The sequence below is a fragment of the Calidris pugnax genome, unplaced genomic scaffold (assembly GCF_001431845.1).
Source record: "Calidris pugnax isolate Ruff unplaced genomic scaffold, ASM143184v1 scaffold294, whole genome shotgun sequence".
Lineage (NCBI taxonomy): Eukaryota > Metazoa > Chordata > Aves > Charadriiformes > Scolopacidae > Calidris > Calidris pugnax.
The window spans coordinates 1,953,987-1,972,107 of NW_015094505.1; the positions used below are offsets into that span (position 1 = coordinate 1,953,987).

An 18,121-nucleotide genomic window follows, 5' to 3' on the forward strand; every position below is an offset into this window, starting at 1 on the left:
GCTTCAGCCCCCATGGGGCTGTGACCCACCTCTTCCCTTCAGCAACAGCAGTGCCGAATTAACATCGGGTCTGTAATTTAGCTCAGGACTGTTATGAGACACAATCTAGCTCTAAAGCCAAGGCCAAATAGTACTAGCATGGGGTCAAGTTCCTGAGGCACACTCTGCCTTTGGAACTAATTTGGGTGCTGAGTAGCCAGGCAGGTATTTACATGTTGCCTACAGAGACCTAGAGGTCTCTGGATCCTATTCTTCTCCCTCAGATCACCTAAAATGGTAAGAATTTTCAAGGGGGATTAAGGTTGTGATCTCTGGGGAGGGGAGTGGACATCTGGTAGGAGTCCCGTCCGTATTAATAGCCTCCGTTTAAATGTATGTTATCAAACGGGGCAGCTCCTAATCGTCTAAGAGGCTGTGAACTCCGTTATCCGAGGGGCTGCTGGTGGCTCTGGGCTGCTAATCATGGCTTTCCACAGGCACACAGGTAAAGCTGACGCGCTGTGGGGGTGTTGTGGGAGAAGCCCTGCATGTGCGATGCCTGGTAAATCGGGAGGAGGGTTTTGCTAACAGGCTCCTGCACCAGCAAAACAACTCTTTTGAAGGCAGCCTCGAGCCTCAGCAATCTGCAGCTGTAACTAATGGTGGCAAATGGGCTTATCACCAGTTGTGTGGGACTGGTGCTGGGAGCACGGCGGCGGTGGCCTCATCTGTTTCTGTGAAATGGATTGGCTGTCCAGTACTTTTGTATTTGCTGCTGTTGGAGGGCTGGGGCTCAGCCATTTTTTGAGGAAGACTAGATGAAAATGGGAGGTGCTGCTTTTCCTTGCAGGGGAGCTTGTTGTGGCAGTTGCTGCCAGGACCACAGAGGGGAGCGTGCTGAAGCCCAGCATGTAAACCCAGATGGTTTGCTCTGCTCTGGTGGGCAGCTGGTTTTCACTCCATCTTCTCTGCGTTTGCCTTGTAGGTCAAACGAGCTGACCCTCACCAGTGACAGGGAAATAATAACTTTTCCTTCACATTAATACCGACAGGAATCTGGGGAGCACGTTTTGCATGTCCCCCATGGCACACAGATGTGTTGTGCCTTCCCATCTGTCACTAAGCTCCTCCAGCCCTCCAATTACGGGCAATTGCAAGCTCTTTGGGATTTTTAAAGGCTTATCCAATTCTTAGAAGCTGTTTGTGTGCGAGTCCAGCATGTATTAACAGCCCCACACCGCAAGGTACAATGGCAGTGCCATTGCATTTCTTGACAAGACCTAGCCCAAGGGGTGGACATGCTTGGGAAGGGGGAGTTAAGCTTGGGACACAGCTTCTGTGGGTGTCACACTGAGCTGCCACACACTGGGAGCCAGAGGACAGTGGTGCTCATGAGACTGTTAGGAACATCAAGCTTCCTCAGAACTGGGGAGGAAAGTCACAGTGTGACATTCAACATCACGCTTGGCCTCCCAGGGCAGAGCATGACGATGAGGCTTCTTGCATGGCATATAACTCCTTAGGATTTATTCATGTGATGCAGACACACACTGTGCAACGTACCTGTCTGCCTAAAAACCAACTTCTGTGGCATCATTTTTAAACATCTCCAAGGTGTTTAAAAAGCGCAATCCATTCGCTTAAAATCTAAGAAGACATTTATTTTTTAACCCCAGCCCACGAGACTGAGCGATGCTGTAGCATCCTTTCATTATACTCCCAGCTGTATCTTTCTTTTCTTTCTTGTCTTCCCCAAGGAGGTGTGCTCTGGGGCGAGGACCCACGGATTTGACGTTGTGCTGTAATATAAAATGCTGCAGTGACTTTGAGCAGATGCTGCAGTTGGAGCACTGCCACCAGCAAGTTATAGCATGGCATCCGCTTCCACACCCAGCGGGGAACCCGGCTCTGCGGGGCAGCTGCAGGGGGGTGAATTCCCTGCCGCAGGAGAAAGCCTCACGTTTAGCTCTCAGGGGCACCCGGGTGTGAGAAGAGCATCCTGCTACTAAGGTGGGGGCAGATACGTGCATAGCTGGAAACGTAAATGAGGCATCTCAAAAGGCCAAAACTCAAGGCTGGCACAGAGTGAGTTAGTTACTGAGCAGGACTTTTTTTTTTCTGCTTTGGCTGATTTGGTTTGTTTTGAAAGATTTGGACTTCACTGCTTAAACTCGGTCTAAGCACTCAGCGTTACCATAGGCAGTGGTGCTGTGCTAACAGAGCCTCATTAGCTTTAGCTGAGCTCTGTATTAAGAGCAAAAGCAAACCCTGGGGAGGTTTTTGCAGGGCTGGAGCAGTGTTTATTTAACAGCACATCCTTGATTCCCTGGGGAACTGTGAAGGTTTAGTAATGATTGGGATGTGCTCAGACATGGTGTTGATAGGACCATAGGGAATGTTTTTGGCAACTGCTTGAGGAACTTGGAGCTGTTCTTGTTCTAAATAAAGAAGCTTCCATTTTATCAACAGACCAATTTTTGAATTATAGAGTGTAAGGCTCGCACGTGCCCCAGCCTGGCAACAGGAGAGCACAGCTCTCCACTCGTCACTGCCAGCCCTCCCAGCAAAAAAGACCTCCAAGTGATTGCTTGCTTTCTTTCCTTGTTGTCCAGGGCAGTGTGCCAGTGACCTTGAGGTGTAGTCCTGAGGGTCCCTTTGCATTTCATATTAACGGGACCCTTCTTTTAAGGGTATTCCCATGTATTTATAGCAAACCATGCATAGAGAAAAGCTGAGAATAGCAACTCAGGTGACAGAGCAGGGGATGCCAGGTTCTGAGCTGGAACAGGCAGATATAGCCAGGCCTGGCGGTGTGGGGGCTGTGTGTACACAGTCTGCTGAGAAAAATAAAACTGATGGAGAGTCAAAAAACAATTGCTGCTTTCCTTCCGTATCGCCATAGAGTTTGCAGCGACACGTAGGGCAGGTGGGTTAACACCTTCAGCCTCATCTTGTTTCCTAAGTGTCAGAATAGTCCGTAAGGCTTAAGTACATTTTCCCTGGTTGTTTTTAGAGACCACACTTCAAGTTCTTCCTTGCTGGTTTATCACATTTGAACATATTCCCCAGAGACATTAACATATATCCTGTGCTAAGTGCTCTGCTTTACAGCTCTGTTTCAGCTCCCTTTGCAGAGTGATTCGGTTTCTTTTGTTGCACAAACCACCATGGTACTGAGTTGTGGTTGTCTGAACTGGGAGGAACCAGCTCAGGGGCCATGGGAGACAAGAACTGACAGGAGAGGCATGGTGTTGTGTTGGTCCAATAGCTTTTGTGGGGCAGCACTTCGTAGGTCTGTACCCTCCTTTCCATCCTGAAACTTTCCATGTGGCAGGGTGCTCATATATTATAGCCCTGATTGTGACCACTAGCTGGGGCAGCCCTGTGACTGCTCCGCAGCATGGTGGCAGCATGACTTGAGGTGCATGGAAGCTGGTGGAGTCCCAACATTTGAGATCTTTCTCTGAAAGATGGAAGGCAGGGCTGTCCAAGGGCTGTTTTTGAAAAGCAGGAGATGCTCTTTGTGGACAAGTGGTTAACTGGCACCTCTGTGGTTCAGGTAAATGAACTGGGAGGTTGAATTCCAATGGGTCTTCGTGCCAAATACCCTGATACTCGAGAAGGCCACTGGTCTGGCCAACTGCCCTCCTGCTGTAGCCAAATCCATCAGGGAGCTACATTTAGATAGTGCCCTGCCAGTGCTGGTGGGAGAGGGGTGTTAGTTTCTGGAAGTATTTCTGGCTTTTTCTGGAGCTCTTATTTTTATTGAGGGTCCTCTAGGATATTTAAGGATGGGCACATACTCCATTTACCCCTCTCCCCAACAGCCTGTGCTCTCTCTTCTCAGCTGCTTCCCTCCAGGAGAACATCCTCTGTGTACGGACATCAGCCTGGGCCAGAGAAGAGTTCCAGGCTGTCCATACTTTTCCTCTGTTTCCTAAATCCCCTTCTGTGGCCCCAGAGTCAAGGTGAAATGAGGTTTGGATCAGTGTTCAACCCCTCAGGGGGTTGAACAGGAGACACTTCACTGGGCTGCCACCTCGGAGAAACTGCAGTCTGGTACAAAGGTACAGCCAAAGACACTCTGCATTCAAATAACTTCCAGGCTAAAACACCTGCATGTACTTGCTGTTGTTTTAAGCACTCCACTGTGAAATGAAGCACTTAGGGCTGTAGTGGTTCGTCTGATGAGTGCTTACCCTGAGCACAGAGTCTTGTGTTGCTCGAGCATGGCTGTACCACTGGAGTGAGTCCCCCCCATGTGCTCAGCAGCTGCCCCACAGCTTGTGTGGGGAAGGTATGGAGCCTGCACTATAATAAAAGCCCCAAAGAAGAGCAAGGAAGAATCGTGGTCTTTCCATGGATCTTTAGTTTCTTGACTTGCCTATTTTCAAGGCAACAAAGACAGGCCAGGGTGAATGTACTTGGAAGCTCTGGAAAGTTAAACTGTGGGGATGTGGTGAAGGGCGAACAGGGGTTATTAAGGAGATAAAAGCCTCCAAAGCCATGATCTGCTGCCCACCAGGGTCTAGAAGATGTATTTTTTCACAGAGCACAACAAATACCTTTTCTGTCTACCTTCAAGGAGGGGAGACTGGACTGCTTAGAGGAGCAGCAGTAAGAGGCTAAATGTTTCTTCTCCAGAGCAGCAGAGTTTTGAAGTCTCCTGGATTTTTGCTCCACTCTGGGAAAATGATCCGGTGGTCCCAGCACAGCCACTACCAGTGCGGGGCCCTGTTCTGCCATGGGCCGGCAGCTTTTGAGGCTCCTGTGGGAGGGTTGTAGGAGAGGGTCTGGCTGATGTGGGCTCTCAGCAGGGCACAGGTGAGCAGAGACCATGAGCAGCCAGCTGGGACAACCTGGCCAGTACATCTTCACTGCAGGACAGAGGTGCCCGTCCAAGCTCGAGATCAGGGGTGATATTGCTGAGGGCAAAAAGCTCCTCGAGCAGCTGGAAACAAATTCACGTCCTTATCTATCTATGAGAAGGGTTTTTTGGTCCATGAGGTGGCCAAGGTAGGCAGAAGCTGGCACGTCAGCATGTACCGCCCACTGTTAATTGTCTGCGGACCTCCAGAGCTGCTGTGATAAATGTCCATCTCACATTAGCACATGATGCGTTACATGGGAACACGGGATTATGTTACTCCCTGAGCCATATATTCACAATTACGTGTTCTGGTTGAAAGCAACCCTAAACCTGAGATCAGAAATGTTTCAATACCATTTGCCCTGGACTGTGTGCAACTGCATTTCTTCTAAATTAAACTCACTTGCTCGATAAAGCTCTGCAGAGCTGGCCGTGGCTCACATAGTTTCCACGTTCCCCAGCTGTTTATTTGTTTCATTTACTTGAACTGGTACAAACACTACCCTTGGCATGGTTGTCAGCAGGACATGGCCGTCTTTTGACCTTGGCAAGGTGGCGTTTCCCTCTTGGTCCCTACAGAGTGCAATTCCTACCAGCTGGGCCTCCAGCTTCTTTAAGTTTTAGCAGAAGGGTGTGAACCTGGTCCCCACCTCTGCTGCAGCCTCCCTGTGTGATGCTTCTCTCCAGGACTTGCTTTCTGGGAGAGAAATGCTCTAACTCATTCAGGTCTGAAGTTATCAAACGGGTGTAAAGAGGAGGCAGTGAGGTGACTCTCGGATTTTAAAATCCACAAAGTAGTAGTGTGAGTCCCCTCTCCTGTGTTCTGTTCCAGTCCCTCCTTGGTGTGCAGATGGTAATGGAAACAATCAGCTCCTTTATCACCAGTGCCCACAGCATCTTCTGCTGCCATCACCCAGCAGTTCCCTGACCCCAGAGTGAGGCAGAAGAAGACGCTGAAGGCAGCAGCTACTTCTTGCGGGGGGGTGCCTGGGCTTGTGGGGCAGGGCTGTACCCTGTTGTGTTTGATGTGTGCTCATCTGGCAAGGTGAACTTGCACTGCTGCTCCTCAGAATGGTGGCAGCAGCCATCCCTCCGGCCTGGGGGCTCCCATGCCAGTGGGGGGATTTCTCGTGCTGACAGGCAGTTGATAGTAAATCTAGAGTTATGAGGGTGGGCACGTGTCCAATAAAAAACTGTGAACAGGTCCTCATGCCATAACAACATGGCAGCCATAGAGTCTATGAATCAGAACGTTTTAGGTTGGAAAGGACCTTAAAGCCCACCCAGTGCCACCCCCTGCCCTGGGCAGGGACACCTCCCACCAGACCAGGTTGCTCCAAGCCCCCTCCAACCTGGCCTTGAACCCCTCCAGGGATGGGGCAGCCACAGCTGCTCTGGGCAACCTGGGCCAGGCTCTCACCACCCTCACAGTAGAAAAACTTCTTCCCATGCAGCATCTTGCAGCCACAGGTGAGCCCCATGGGGTCCCACTGACCCAACCAGGAACAGCGTGACTTCTCTACACCCCAAAAACCACAAGCCCTGTTCCAGTTCTGTGCTGGGGCTGGAATGGGTAGCTGTTATGTCACTGAGCTCCATCAGGAGCAGGCAGCAAAGCAGCCCCTAAACTCCAGGGCTTGGTGGGGTGGTCCAAGGTGAGGCTATGTGATGGAGGTCCTAATGGCCCCTTCTACCTCACAGCAGGAAAAAGCAGCAGCAATTTATACCACTGACCACGTCCTTCTCCCTTTCCTGCTCCACACTGGTGCTACAACTCTACCTGTAAAAGAATAATTAAATTGCCTCTTGCCAGGCCTCTCTCCCATCCAGTGGCTGATGGTGAAGAAAGCTCAAGGCTGTCCCCCAGGCTGTTGGCTGTGTAAGGGAGACAGGGCTTTGTGATGCTGGGGGGCTGCGGGGGCATGAGTGGCACAGGCAGTGATGGAGCTGGGTGTCTGGTACTACCATGGGCCCCGAGCTTTTGCAGCCCCTGCGTGGGAGCGTTGCCGGCTTCCGCTGAGGATGGGCATCAGGGAAATGGAAGGAGCTTTAGCAGAGGTGGTCTGGGAGGCCAAGACCAGGTGTGCAGGCTGGGGGCGGGTGTCTGCGGGGAAAGTGTGAGCCTGCACCTCTGGCCAAAGTGGAAAATCCACTGGTCAAGAGCCTCCACGCCCACTGAGGTTCTGGCTCCCTGGCCATGGTGGAGTTTCACGCCTTAGCAGAGCCCTGCTGGCATGAACTGAAGAAGTTTCTTTTCACATAGGATGATCTTCTCTTGTGTTTTTCCTTATGACTTTATATGTGAAAGCCCGGAGAGAGGCCGCTGGAAGCTGCACAAGTACCCAGCACAAAAGGCCTTGGAGGGCTGCAGCGGGCTGGGGGCTGCAGCTGGGAACTGTTCTGCTCTGCTTGTGGTTGGCAGCGATTTCTGCACAGAAATTATGCCGAGCCTCTGCCAGGACCTCACCAAGGCTGCGGCGGGGCTGGCCATAAGAGACTAAGTGGCTCTCAGTGAGTGATTAGCTATCGTGATTCTTGCTTGACATGAAATATGTAAATAAAACAGCCTGGTGTCCTTCCTCTTAGGAAGGCGATGGGGATGGGCTGGTGCTCTGCTCTCCTGGCCAGCAGTTGTGCTCCTGGAGCGAGCAAAGCTCGCAGGGCCACACTCGCAGCGGGACGGACCCCAGAGAGCTGTGGTTTTGTGCTTGGCCAGAGCCCATCCTGCCTCTCTGTCAGCAGAAATCTAGCGTTCGTATCTTGGATGGCTATTAAGGGAACTGAAAATATGTGTTACTAATGCGTTGCTTATGCTAAAGTTCAGGGGCAAGAACAGAGCTTCCAGAAGGCAGGGTGGCCCCTCCACAGCACAACCAGGAGTCGGCCCACACCCCCTTACACCACAGCTCACATTTTACTGAGACTTCACGGTATTTGTCTGTGTTCTAATGGCAATTTGTGACCTGGGAAAGGACACCCAAGCTGCCTCCTTTAGAAGGTGTATGAGTATTGTGACTGTGATGACCAAACCCAGGTTGTCTTCTGCACCCATCCTTCCCGACTGTGATGGTTTGTTAGCTGAGCCTAGACCCTAAAGGCAAAGCTGGAGACATCTGGGAAATGCCAGAGCAGTTGGTAGAGAGCTGTTGTGTTTTATAAACCGCTGAGCTGCCAGACAGAAAAATTATCATAGAATCATAGAGTGGTTTGGGTTAGAAGGGTCCTTAAAGCCCATCCAGTGCCACCCCCTGCCCTGGGCAGGGACCCCTCCCACCAGACCAGGTTGCTCCAAGCCCCCTCCACCCTGGCCTTGAACCCCTCCAGGGATGGGGCAGCCACAGCTTCTCTGGGCAACCTGGGCCAGGCTCTCACCACCCTCACACCAAACAAGTTCTTCCCCACATCTCATCTCAATCTCCCCTCTTTCAGTGTCAAACCCCTCCCGGTCATCCTGTGGCTCCCCTCCCTGATCCAGAGTCCCTCCCCATCTCTCCTGGAGCCCCTTTAGGGACTGGAAGGGGCTCTAAGGTCTCCCTGGAGCCTTCTCTTCTCCAGGCTGAACCCCCCAATTCTCTCAGCCTGCCTTCATATTGCCCTAACAGTGCTGGCAGGGAAGCAGCTTTCTCTACCAGCAGCCCCTCGAAGAGCGTGACACCACCACATGCTCATTGCTGAGCCATTTTCCTGATATTTCTTGCTTGCATAGAGAAAGAAGCTGGAGCTGTTATCCAGGCTGTAACTTCATCCTCTCCCCTCTTGCAGGAGGGCCTGGCAGTTACACTGTGGGCACCATGTCAGAGCGCTTTGACTGCCACTACTGCCGTGATGCGCTCCATGGGAAGAAGTATGTGCAGAAGGAGGGCCGCCACTGCTGCGTCAAGTGCTTTGAGAAGTTCTGTGCCAACACCTGCACTGAGTGCAAGAAACCCATCGGGGCTGACTCCAAGGTGAGGGTCCAGCAGTTCAATGGGTGATGAGAAGGCAGGTGGATGCTGATAACCCTCCTGGCTCCGGTCTGTTTATGAGCATCTGTGTGGATACAAGTTCTTTGGAGTCCTCTGGCTGGTGGGCCATGTGCTCCATGGGCACAGAGCCAGGGGCTCCGGGACGCTGTGGTAAGGAGGCTCATGATGGGCTGCTTTGGCCCAGAAGATAATGTCGGGATCTAGACTGAGCCACAGGAACTGCTGCAGGTGCTGAACTGTCCTGCAGAGAGTGCTGTAGGTGATCCAGCCTTCACAGGACTTCCAGGAAACTCATCTTCTGGGCAAAGCCCTAGGAAGAACTAGAGTCTGGTGGATTTTTTTTTGTCAGTTTATCAAATGTTTAATGCTTTGTGTTTATGGCAGTAATAAGGTACGCCTGAACTAGAGAGAACTTCCCACCTGAAGCAGCCCACACTTGCTGCTTCAAATCTCAAAGGTGTTGGTTTGAAGTATCTGCTGCTGCCCTGAAAGTTGCCAGTGAATGTGACAGTGTCAGTGAGTTTGGCTAAATGTCCTCTGCTTAACTGCTTGCAGATGAGCTGCTCCTCCGGCCACAGAAGGCAGACATGCTTAGGGACTAACAAATCCATCGTTTACTGCCAAGGCTGAGGAGGCAGTAGCTTGGTTTTAGGACTGCTCAGCAGGAGAGAAGGGCTTATTGTTCACTCCGTTTCCGTTTTGTTCCAGGAGCTGCATTTCAAGAACCGTTACTGGCATGACAACTGTTTCCGCTGCTTCAAGTGCTATACCTCCTTGGTCAACGAGCCCTTCATGCTCCGGGAGAACAACAAGGTTTGGTGCAGTGACTGCACCGCCAAGGAGGATGCTCCCAGGTGTAAGGGCTGCTTCAAGCCCATTATAGCAGGTACTGGTCCCAGTGATGGGGGTGCAACTGCCAGGTTTTGCTTTAGGGCGAAGCCGTGGTGTTTATCACGCTGTGGAGGCTGCAGTAAGGGGCACAGGCATCACAGTGGGAGGCTGGAGCACCAGAAAACGGGGCAGATTGTGACTGTTACTCTCACCTGTTCCTTTTATTCCAGCGTTGAAAGGCTGCTTTGCAGGTAACCCTCATGGGGAGAGTTCACCCTCATAGTTAGTCTTGAACCATTTCTATGAATCACAGAATCCCATGGGGTTGGAAGGGACCTCTGGAGATCATCTAGTCCAACCCCCTGTCAGAGCAGGTCCACCCAGAGCAGGTCCCACAGGAACGTGTCCGGGCGGATTTTGAATGTCTCCAGAGAAGGAGACTCCACCACCTCCCTGGGCAGCCTCTGCCAGGGCTCTGCCACCCTCACAGCAAAGAAGTTCCTCCTCAGGTGGAACTTCCTATGTGCAAGTTTGTGTCCATTCCCTCTTGTCCTGTCCCTGGGCACCACTGAAAAAAGACTGGCCCCATCCTCCTGACACCCACCCTCTAAGTATTTATAGGTGTTGATCAGATCCCCCCTCAGTCTTCTCTTCTCCAGACTAAACAGACCCAAGTCCCTCAGCCTCTCCTCATCAGAGAGATGCTCCAGGCCCCTCATCATCTTTGGAGCCCTTTGCTGTCCCCTCTCCAGCAGTTCCCTCTCCTTCTGGAACTGGGGAGCCCAGAACTGGCCCCACTGCTCCAGATGGGGCCTCCCCAGGGCAGAGCAGAGGGGCAGGATGACCTTCCTCCCCCTTCCTGATGCCCCCCAGGGTGCCATTGGCCTTCTTGGCCACCAGGGCACATTGCTGGCTCACGGGCATCCTATTCCACGAAAAGCTTTGCTCCATAAATCAAGGTGGTCTTTTCAGAGGGGCTCAGGCACCTGTCTGACAACTATTTGAAAGAAATCTAGAATGCCCTGGCTAAAGTCACATATGGAAATTAACAGCTCATCCCTTGTCCACGTTACAACTGAAGCACCAGGCAGAGGCAGGACAGGTCTTGCCTTCAATTGCCACAGGGTGGGGAGTTTGTCACAAGCCTGAAATCCCACCTAACGAGTTATTTCTGTCTGTTGCAGGAGACCAAAATGTTGAGTATAAGAAGATGGTCTGGCACAAGGACTGCTTCACCTGCAGCCAGTGCAAGCAAGTGATTGGATCTGGGAGTTTCTTCCCCAAGGGTGATGACTTCTACTGTGTCTCCTGCCATGAGCATAAGTTTGCCAAGACCTGTGCTAAGTGCAAGAATGTAAGTCCTTCCAGTCCTTCCACTGGCACAGGCAGTGGCCAGAGCTAGCCCTCACCCCTCATATGGAAATGAGGAGTGAACCAGCAGAGAGATCACACTGGAGCTGTACCAGTGCTTGTGTTCTTTCCTGGAAGCAGCTGGTGGTGTAATGAATGATATGAGCATACTAATTGTTCTTGCACATTACGGCATGTGAGGAGGGGCTGTAGCATTATCTGATGGCAACTCTGCTGAAACCAGGTGGGCACCAGCCTTGGACTTGGTCTGGGGACCGTTTAAGCTCTCTAGTAGGTATTGTGTATTCAAGCAGTAAAACAATGGTTTGTAAAACAGCTGCTTCACAACTTTTGCAACTGATTAGTGTAGGATTGCAGAGTCACTGCAGGTAAAACTATTATCAAAGCTCCAGGCATGTAGGATTTCAGGCTATAGGAGCTCAAGTGGTGGTGTGCTATTTAATTTTAATGAAGACTTTCAAGACATCTTCTCTATGAGAAAGCTTTCCCCTCCTACACCCCACACCTGCACCGCCTCTTCCTCCCTACTGCTTCTGAACAGCAGCTCTGCTCCTTTCCTCCTACAGCCCATCACTTCTGGAGGCCTCACTTACCAGGAACAGCCCTGGCATTCTGAGTGTTTCATCTGCTCCAACTGCAAGAAGCAACTGGGGGGGAAGCGCTTCACAGCTGTAGAGGATGAGTTTTACTGTGTGGAATGCTACAAGGAGTGTGTGGCCAAGAAGTGCGCTGGCTGCAAGAACCCCATCACAGGTACGTTGGATTAAATGCAGCTTGGATGCAAAGGGTGCTTCAGGTCAGAGCAAGGGATCCCCAAAACCATGAGGCTCAGAGGGCACCACAGAATCACATGGGGTTAGAAGGGACCTCTGGAGATCATCCAGTCCTGCCAGAGAAGGTCCACCCACAGCAGGTTGCACAGGAACGTGTCCAGGCAGGTTTTGAACATCTCCAGAGAAGGAGACTCCACCACCTCCCTGGGCAGCCTCTGCCAGGGCTCTGCCACCCTCACAGCAAAGAAGTTCCTCCTCATGTTTAGATGGAACTTATGTTCCATGGCAGAATCAGGTCTAGTATCCCAAACCCAATCCCAACAATTTCCATCTGATTTAACTGTAAACCGCGTGCTCTTGCTGGATAGACCCTGAGTTAGTAACTGAGCTCTTCACCCTTTCCATGCCTCAAATCTACCTCCTTCAAAACCTCCCCAACTATGTTTCTACCTATATCTTAGTTTGGGAACCTTAAGTCTAAAGAGAGCAGTGTTGTATTGCCCCAAAGTGACAATTGCTTCACTTCTGATGTATTTTACACATCGCAGTTACTGGCTCAGAAAGCTCAGCCCCAAAACTGGGCACTATCCCATCAGTCCTGTGAGACTTGCCTTCCATTCTGCATTTTAGAGCATGGAGCTGAGCCTGTAACAACCCTGTGGCGTGTTCAGCCTGACCTGTCCTTGCTTCCATTTTGATCCTTCCTTCAGGTTGACTATTTCCTAGAGAAAGGATCCACAGGGAAAAAGCTTATTACAGAGACAAGCCCCACAGGCCTTATGCTGAGCTGCCTGTTTCTCTAAGAGCAGTAATACCCAGCAGCAACCAGCATGGTTTAATTGCCATTATGGCTGGGATTTTAGGCACACAGATTGGGTCTGCAAGGCTACAGCAGCAGAGAAGGCAGGAAGATGGAGATGTGCTGTTTGATGGGATAACCCACCCATGGGAAAAGCTACTATCGCCGTCCTATAATTGTGTTCTCTCCTAGCAGGATTTGGAAGAGGAACCAGTGTGGTTAACTACGAAGATGAATCCTGGCACGATTATTGTTTCAAATGCACAAAGTGTGCCCGCGGCCTGGCCAACAAGCGCTTTGTTTGCCATAATGGAAAAATTTACTGTGCCGAGTGTCCCAAACGACTGTAAGGAGCAGACAGCAACTGCTGTAAAATGGATTTTAGAGCCCTGCTTTCCAAAACAGTCCTGGTAAAGGAGCAGGTTTTTGCATGTTAAGAATTTTAACTTTTTTTTTTCCATTTTAGTATAAAAACTAAAGTAGCCTCAGCATAAATGGGTGTGGCTTTTGAAACTCCTGCAGTACAAAAGCATGTAGCCTTGCAAAAAGTTAACTTGGCTTCCAAGTAACCCTTAGTGTAAAGGCTTGAAAGACAGATTCAGCATTAGAGATCCACGTACTACATAACCTGCATGTAGCTTAAACTAGAACAAAGCTAGTTTTAAACTCAGCACTTAAATGAAGTAGGTCTGACAAGGCTAGACTGCACCTGGGATCAGAGAGATCCATTATTATGCTTTACAAGTGCAGGTAATGTTACACACATCACACCATTAACAGCAGCACAACCATATATACCTTTTTTACCCTCCACCACACCAAATTGCAGCAAATGTATGGAATGGCTTCATCTTACATATAACAATGTCTTGGCAGTACAATTTAGGCTTTAGTTGAGTTTCCATAAGGGTGTTTTAATCTTGATTTCTGCATGGTTTGCCCTAAAGTTTTGCTCATGAGCTTTTTTTACATCATTGTTTAAATGAGGCTGTCTGCATACAATTATTAATCCATTAACAAGAAGCAAATCTTTCAACAACACCAAAATGCACATGCATTTAGAAGTGCCTTAAAAAAAAAGCTCAGACAATGATAGCTCTCCTATCGTCACAGTGTATGTTTTATGATTTAATAAAAATGAGACTAGTGCCTGCTTGGAATCCTGCAGTCTTGGAAAACTGTTGTTTCATTTTGCCACCTTCCACCATTGACACCTCTTAGAGCTCAACTCCTGAAATCTCTCTGATAAACCAGCAGAGTCACCTGTTCTGCCACAGTGCCCTTAGACAGCCGAGGACCAAAGCAACAATTTCCGTAAACTATTTATTTTTAATATAAAACTGACACCAGGACTGTCTGCCAAGAACAGCCTGCATGAAAAAGGCCTTTGGAAAACAACCACTGGCCATACCCAGATCTACCACTACCCTTCAGCAACTGGAATGCTCGTTTCAGGTTAGTTGATACTGGCTGGTGCTCCAGTCTTTCCTGGTCAATGAAATGGAAACAAAGAATCCTCACAAGAAAAACATAAGGCAGCATCTTGCTGTATTCCTGACAGTCACTGCTCTGCTGTGGCCACGGAGCACCCCCAGACTCACCCTTAGAACATAAAGATGCCAGGGCTACAAGGAAAAGGGAAAGGAGAAGGTGAAAAGCAAGTTAAAGAATTAATTAGGAACACGTCATCAGCACGTATAGACACAGCCCAAGTGAAGGTGTTAGTACAAATACCTCCCCAACACCACAAATCAATGCCAAAGAGGCTGCTGGTTTTGGGAATGCGCAGAGAGGAGCGGTTAGTGGGGTGTGGGGATGCCCAGTAAGGTGACGTTTAGCCTTACAGAAATAAAGCCTTGTTCAACTGCAAAGTTTATTTAACAGTGTGCACATATTTACACAGAGCTGTAACAGAGCATTCAACAAATAGTATCAGCACAGGAAAAAAAAAATACCAGCATCTCTTTTGTTAGAGTGATTGTCTCTGCCAGGAGGAAATAGCTATCATACAAAAATACATTCTTCCTTTTACCTAAGGCACTGCTCTAAAGTCTAAAACAGTTCTACCGTATTCTGAAGAGCAAACAGTGAGTCAGAAGGCTGAGGGTTTCCTGTTGTAACTGTGCTGTTGAGGAAAAGAACAGGTTTAGTCCCAGCAAAACCACTGAAGCCCCAGCTGCCCTTTGGGCAACGGGATTGAACTGAAGTATCGGCCAACAGTTGACAGCAGGATTCGGGACGGCTATTCTTTACCGTGGGATCTGTTACAGGATACTTAAGAAGGAGGCTGCTTTATTACTTTTAGTAGTAGCAATTTTCAGAAGATGCTTAGTTAATCTCCTCATGCTGTAAAAAGCAGGCAAGTTTAGGTTAAATAGATGACTTACTGCAGGCTTTAGGGGAAGGGAAATATATACGCAGCCACGGTTATAAAGCTACAACAGGAACACAGAATAATTAACATGAACAAAACATGACTTCAGTGGTCTAATACTGTTATGTACACAATAAAATAATACTTCCATGAGTGTAGATAAATAAGTAATTCAAAAGGAAAACATATTTAAAAGCATGACATGTTAAAGCACAGGGTGACAGACGTATCTAGGTACTCAACAGTCCTGTCGTCTATTAGTGCATATGCTGTAAAACACTTTGATGTTTTCCAATAGATTAAAACACATTAGCGATGGTACAATACCGCATTTTGAAACCATCAATATTTTCACAATAGAAAAATAAGGAATTTTTCTTCTCATTCGAAATCAAAGATATTCAATTTTCCATTTTTAAATAGCACATGAACCAACAAGTGACAGCGCTGTTCTGGAACATCACAAAGGGAGCTCAGCTTTAACACACACCCAATGAGTCTTTTATTTCATCGAGTGCCATTTTTTAGGATAAGGCAAAGCCTGGCCAGTAACTGACTGGGGAGCCTCCCATAGCACATTGCTGTACGCACTACTGATATATATAAAAAAAAAAAAAAGACTCAAACAGGTTACTGTAAAAGTGAAAAAAGTAATATTTGAACAAGGAAATCTCATCTAATAATCAGCTAAACAAACAGAAAAGGAACATCAGCACAATAGTTTCCCTGAAATGTTTCAAGGTGCAAATCTAGAAGTTTGTCATCCCTCCCCTGGTGGTTGGTTGTGGTTTTTTTTGCAAACTTGAAGATGGATAAAGGTAAACAAGCAGCTTTTCAAAACAAGGCCTTCGGTACTTGATAAAACTGGATTACTGAAGTGCAATCAGATTATTTCCAGGTCTCTAGGGTTCACAGTTCTGTCCAAAGAGCAAAGAGAAGAAAACATTTAACCATGGTAACTGTGTGTTATTCCACATACCTCTACTATCACCATCAGAGTCTACATCCAGGGAGTGAGCACAGAGCCGCTCGGTTACTTATGGTCCAGAATCAGCACAGTAGCTCCTTTTTTTAATATATATATTAGTTAATATATATATATTCGTTTTCAAAGTCATGTAGATAATTCTTAATGTCTAAACATTTTTGTGTTCAAAATTAAAAGGCAACACTGTCTTCACTAAAAAGTTTTTGATCAGAACAAAATGCCATCAGCAGTATCACATCACTTTTCCCACAGCCCAAGGAACAGCTCAATAAGGCTATGTCCGTGGGACTAAAATTCACAAGACGCAGAGTGACAGAGGAGACTCAGGAAACAATTCAGTCCAGAAAAGTGCTACACTTTAATTAAAAAAAAAAAAAGTGCTACACATCATTTAAAGAAAAAGTGGGTAGAAAGTCTTGGTTTTTCCACTAGCGTTCCTTTCAACTGTTCACGCAGTCATTTATCTCACGGACAGAGATCTCCTGCTGTGAGTACATCCATTTGGGGTTCCGCTCCCACACCAGAGAAGGTGAGTTTTACATAAACTAGCTTTTATGTAAACTCCCTTGCTGAGGCCTCTCTGACACACTGTGCCATATGATCAGCATCTGGCTTCTCAGGGACATGTGGCTTCAGACTCACCCCCAATTCTTTCAGAAAATTCAGAAAATTGGCTATGCAGCTTTATTACTCCTCCCAAAATATAACACAACTGTCTGTGGAATTTAAAGTTGGTGTTACCCCTTCTCAGTGAAGTGAAAGACGTAAGTAGAGAGGACAGCTAATACCTTGCCAGAGCCTGAAGAGACCTTGTAAGACCATGCAGGCCAGCATCAAAAAGCTAGAGAACATGACTAGGAGCGCAAAGGTCTTGTCTGTAGAGTTACATCAGACACCTTTTAGACTGTTAGTATCTTCAAAAGTAACGTGGGCCATTTAAGACATCTTAGAAGAAGCCTAAAAATACAACAGATAGGCCTGAGTAGGAGATACAGGAGCTTCACAGGGGCCCAGCTGTGTCTTTGGAAGAGCCTGAATGTTGGGCCTTGGCTGCTGTCAAGACCAAGTCCCTCAAGAGGCACCAAGTGGGTGACTCCTTTTGACAGGACACAAGTTACAAGCACTAAAGAAAGAGCTTTCCCTCTGGTCTACACATTGGGAAAAGTACCCTGAAAATAAGAAGCTGAACTTAAGGCAAGGAGAGTAAAATGCAAGAAAGTTAATTAGCTAGCCAGAGGAAGAGACAGACAGGGAAATCAGCTCGGATTACCTGATGAAGCATCTATAGGTTTGGTCAATGAATTCACTGCACCATCTTCCTCAAAAGCCAATTGGGGACTAGAAGGTATGGTAGCAGCATCATTCAAGTTTTGATGACAGTTACCAGCAGAGATGCTGTCCGAGCTCAGCTTGGTTGACTTGGAATGTACTCCAACGTCAATCAACTCCTCAAAAGTCCACAAACTGGATTTTCCATTGAGATTCTGAGTAAGTCCAATTGTATGATCAGCTTCATTAACACCCAGCTCTACCGAGTCACCCATAACCATTTCTTTTGCAGGATAGCTAGAAAAACCAGAATGGATACTTGTATTAGAGAATTTCTGGATGTTTAACCTTTAGATTCATTACAGGAGAGCCAATTAGCAGTCTGCATACTTTGCAAAGCACTGAAGTTCCTCCAACTGCCACACGGGATCTCCTCTCCAAGAGCCAATGGGGAAGAACCACTCACCAACACACACTCAGTTTTTACTATAGGAATAGCTCTTGGGTAAGGTCTGGCTCCAGAAATTTGATGTAAGAAATCAACAAGTTTAAAGCCCTGCACCATTAAATTAGTAGTGTGCGTTTTTCCTTTTTTCTCTCCAGTTCAGACTTCTAAAACACAAATCTGAGCCTCAAAAAACCCGCAATACTTAAAAGAGATTAAAAACCTAAACCCAAGTCAGGAGTGATAAATTTTCAGTCATTCTTAAAATAATGAAAAAGCCTTTATATTCTATCACCGGAGCAATAAAATTAATTTATCATCACTTTAAAAGAAGAGTTCACCATCACTTCTAAATCATTATCATTTAGATGAGCAAGTGGAACAAGCATCAGAGCACAGATTTTCCAGTCGTAGATGGAAATGCTTCATGTTCAAAAAGACAAAATTTGAAATATTA

At 48.0% G+C, this 18,121-nt stretch overlaps 2 protein-coding genes across 14 annotated transcripts in view; one reads left to right on the top strand and one right to left on the bottom strand.

Moving 5' to 3' along the window:
* Positions 1-13,755, top strand: part of FHL1 (four and a half LIM domains 1) — a 34,189-nt gene extending 20,434 nt beyond the window's left edge. The window contains exons 1-6 of one of the 4 annotated variants that reach the window (XM_014963091.1): positions 350-484; positions 8,612-8,796; positions 9,523-9,700; positions 10,830-10,999; positions 11,583-11,769; positions 12,781-13,755. In XM_014963091.1, the coding sequence (XP_014818577.1) occupies positions 463-484; positions 8,612-8,796; positions 9,523-9,700; positions 10,830-10,999; positions 11,583-11,769; positions 12,781-12,938 (900 nt within the window). In that variant the 5' untranslated portion in view covers positions 350-462 and the 3' untranslated portion in view covers positions 12,939-13,755. Of the gene's footprint in view, positions 1-349; positions 485-3,826; positions 4,047-8,611; positions 8,797-9,522; positions 9,701-10,829; positions 11,000-11,582; positions 11,770-12,780 lie in introns of those variants that run through there. The other 3 variants (XM_014963092.1, XM_014963093.1, XM_014963094.1) reach the window with 3 other exon arrangements.
* A 687-nt stretch (positions 13,756-14,442) lies between these two features.
* MAP7D3 (MAP7 domain containing 3) overlaps positions 14,443-18,121 on the bottom strand; it is a 50,025-nt gene continuing 46,346 nt past the window's right edge. For 6 of the 10 annotated variants that reach the window (XM_014963090.1, XM_014963087.1, XM_014963089.1 and 3 more), the window contains one exon: positions 15,914-17,516. In XM_014963090.1, the coding sequence (XP_014818576.1) occupies positions 17,207-17,516 (310 nt within the window). In that variant the 3' untranslated portion in view covers positions 15,914-17,206. Of the gene's footprint in view, positions 15,880-15,912; positions 17,517-18,121 lie in introns of those variants that run through there. The other 4 variants (XM_014963084.1, XM_014963081.1, XM_014963082.1 and 1 more) reach the window with 3 other exon arrangements.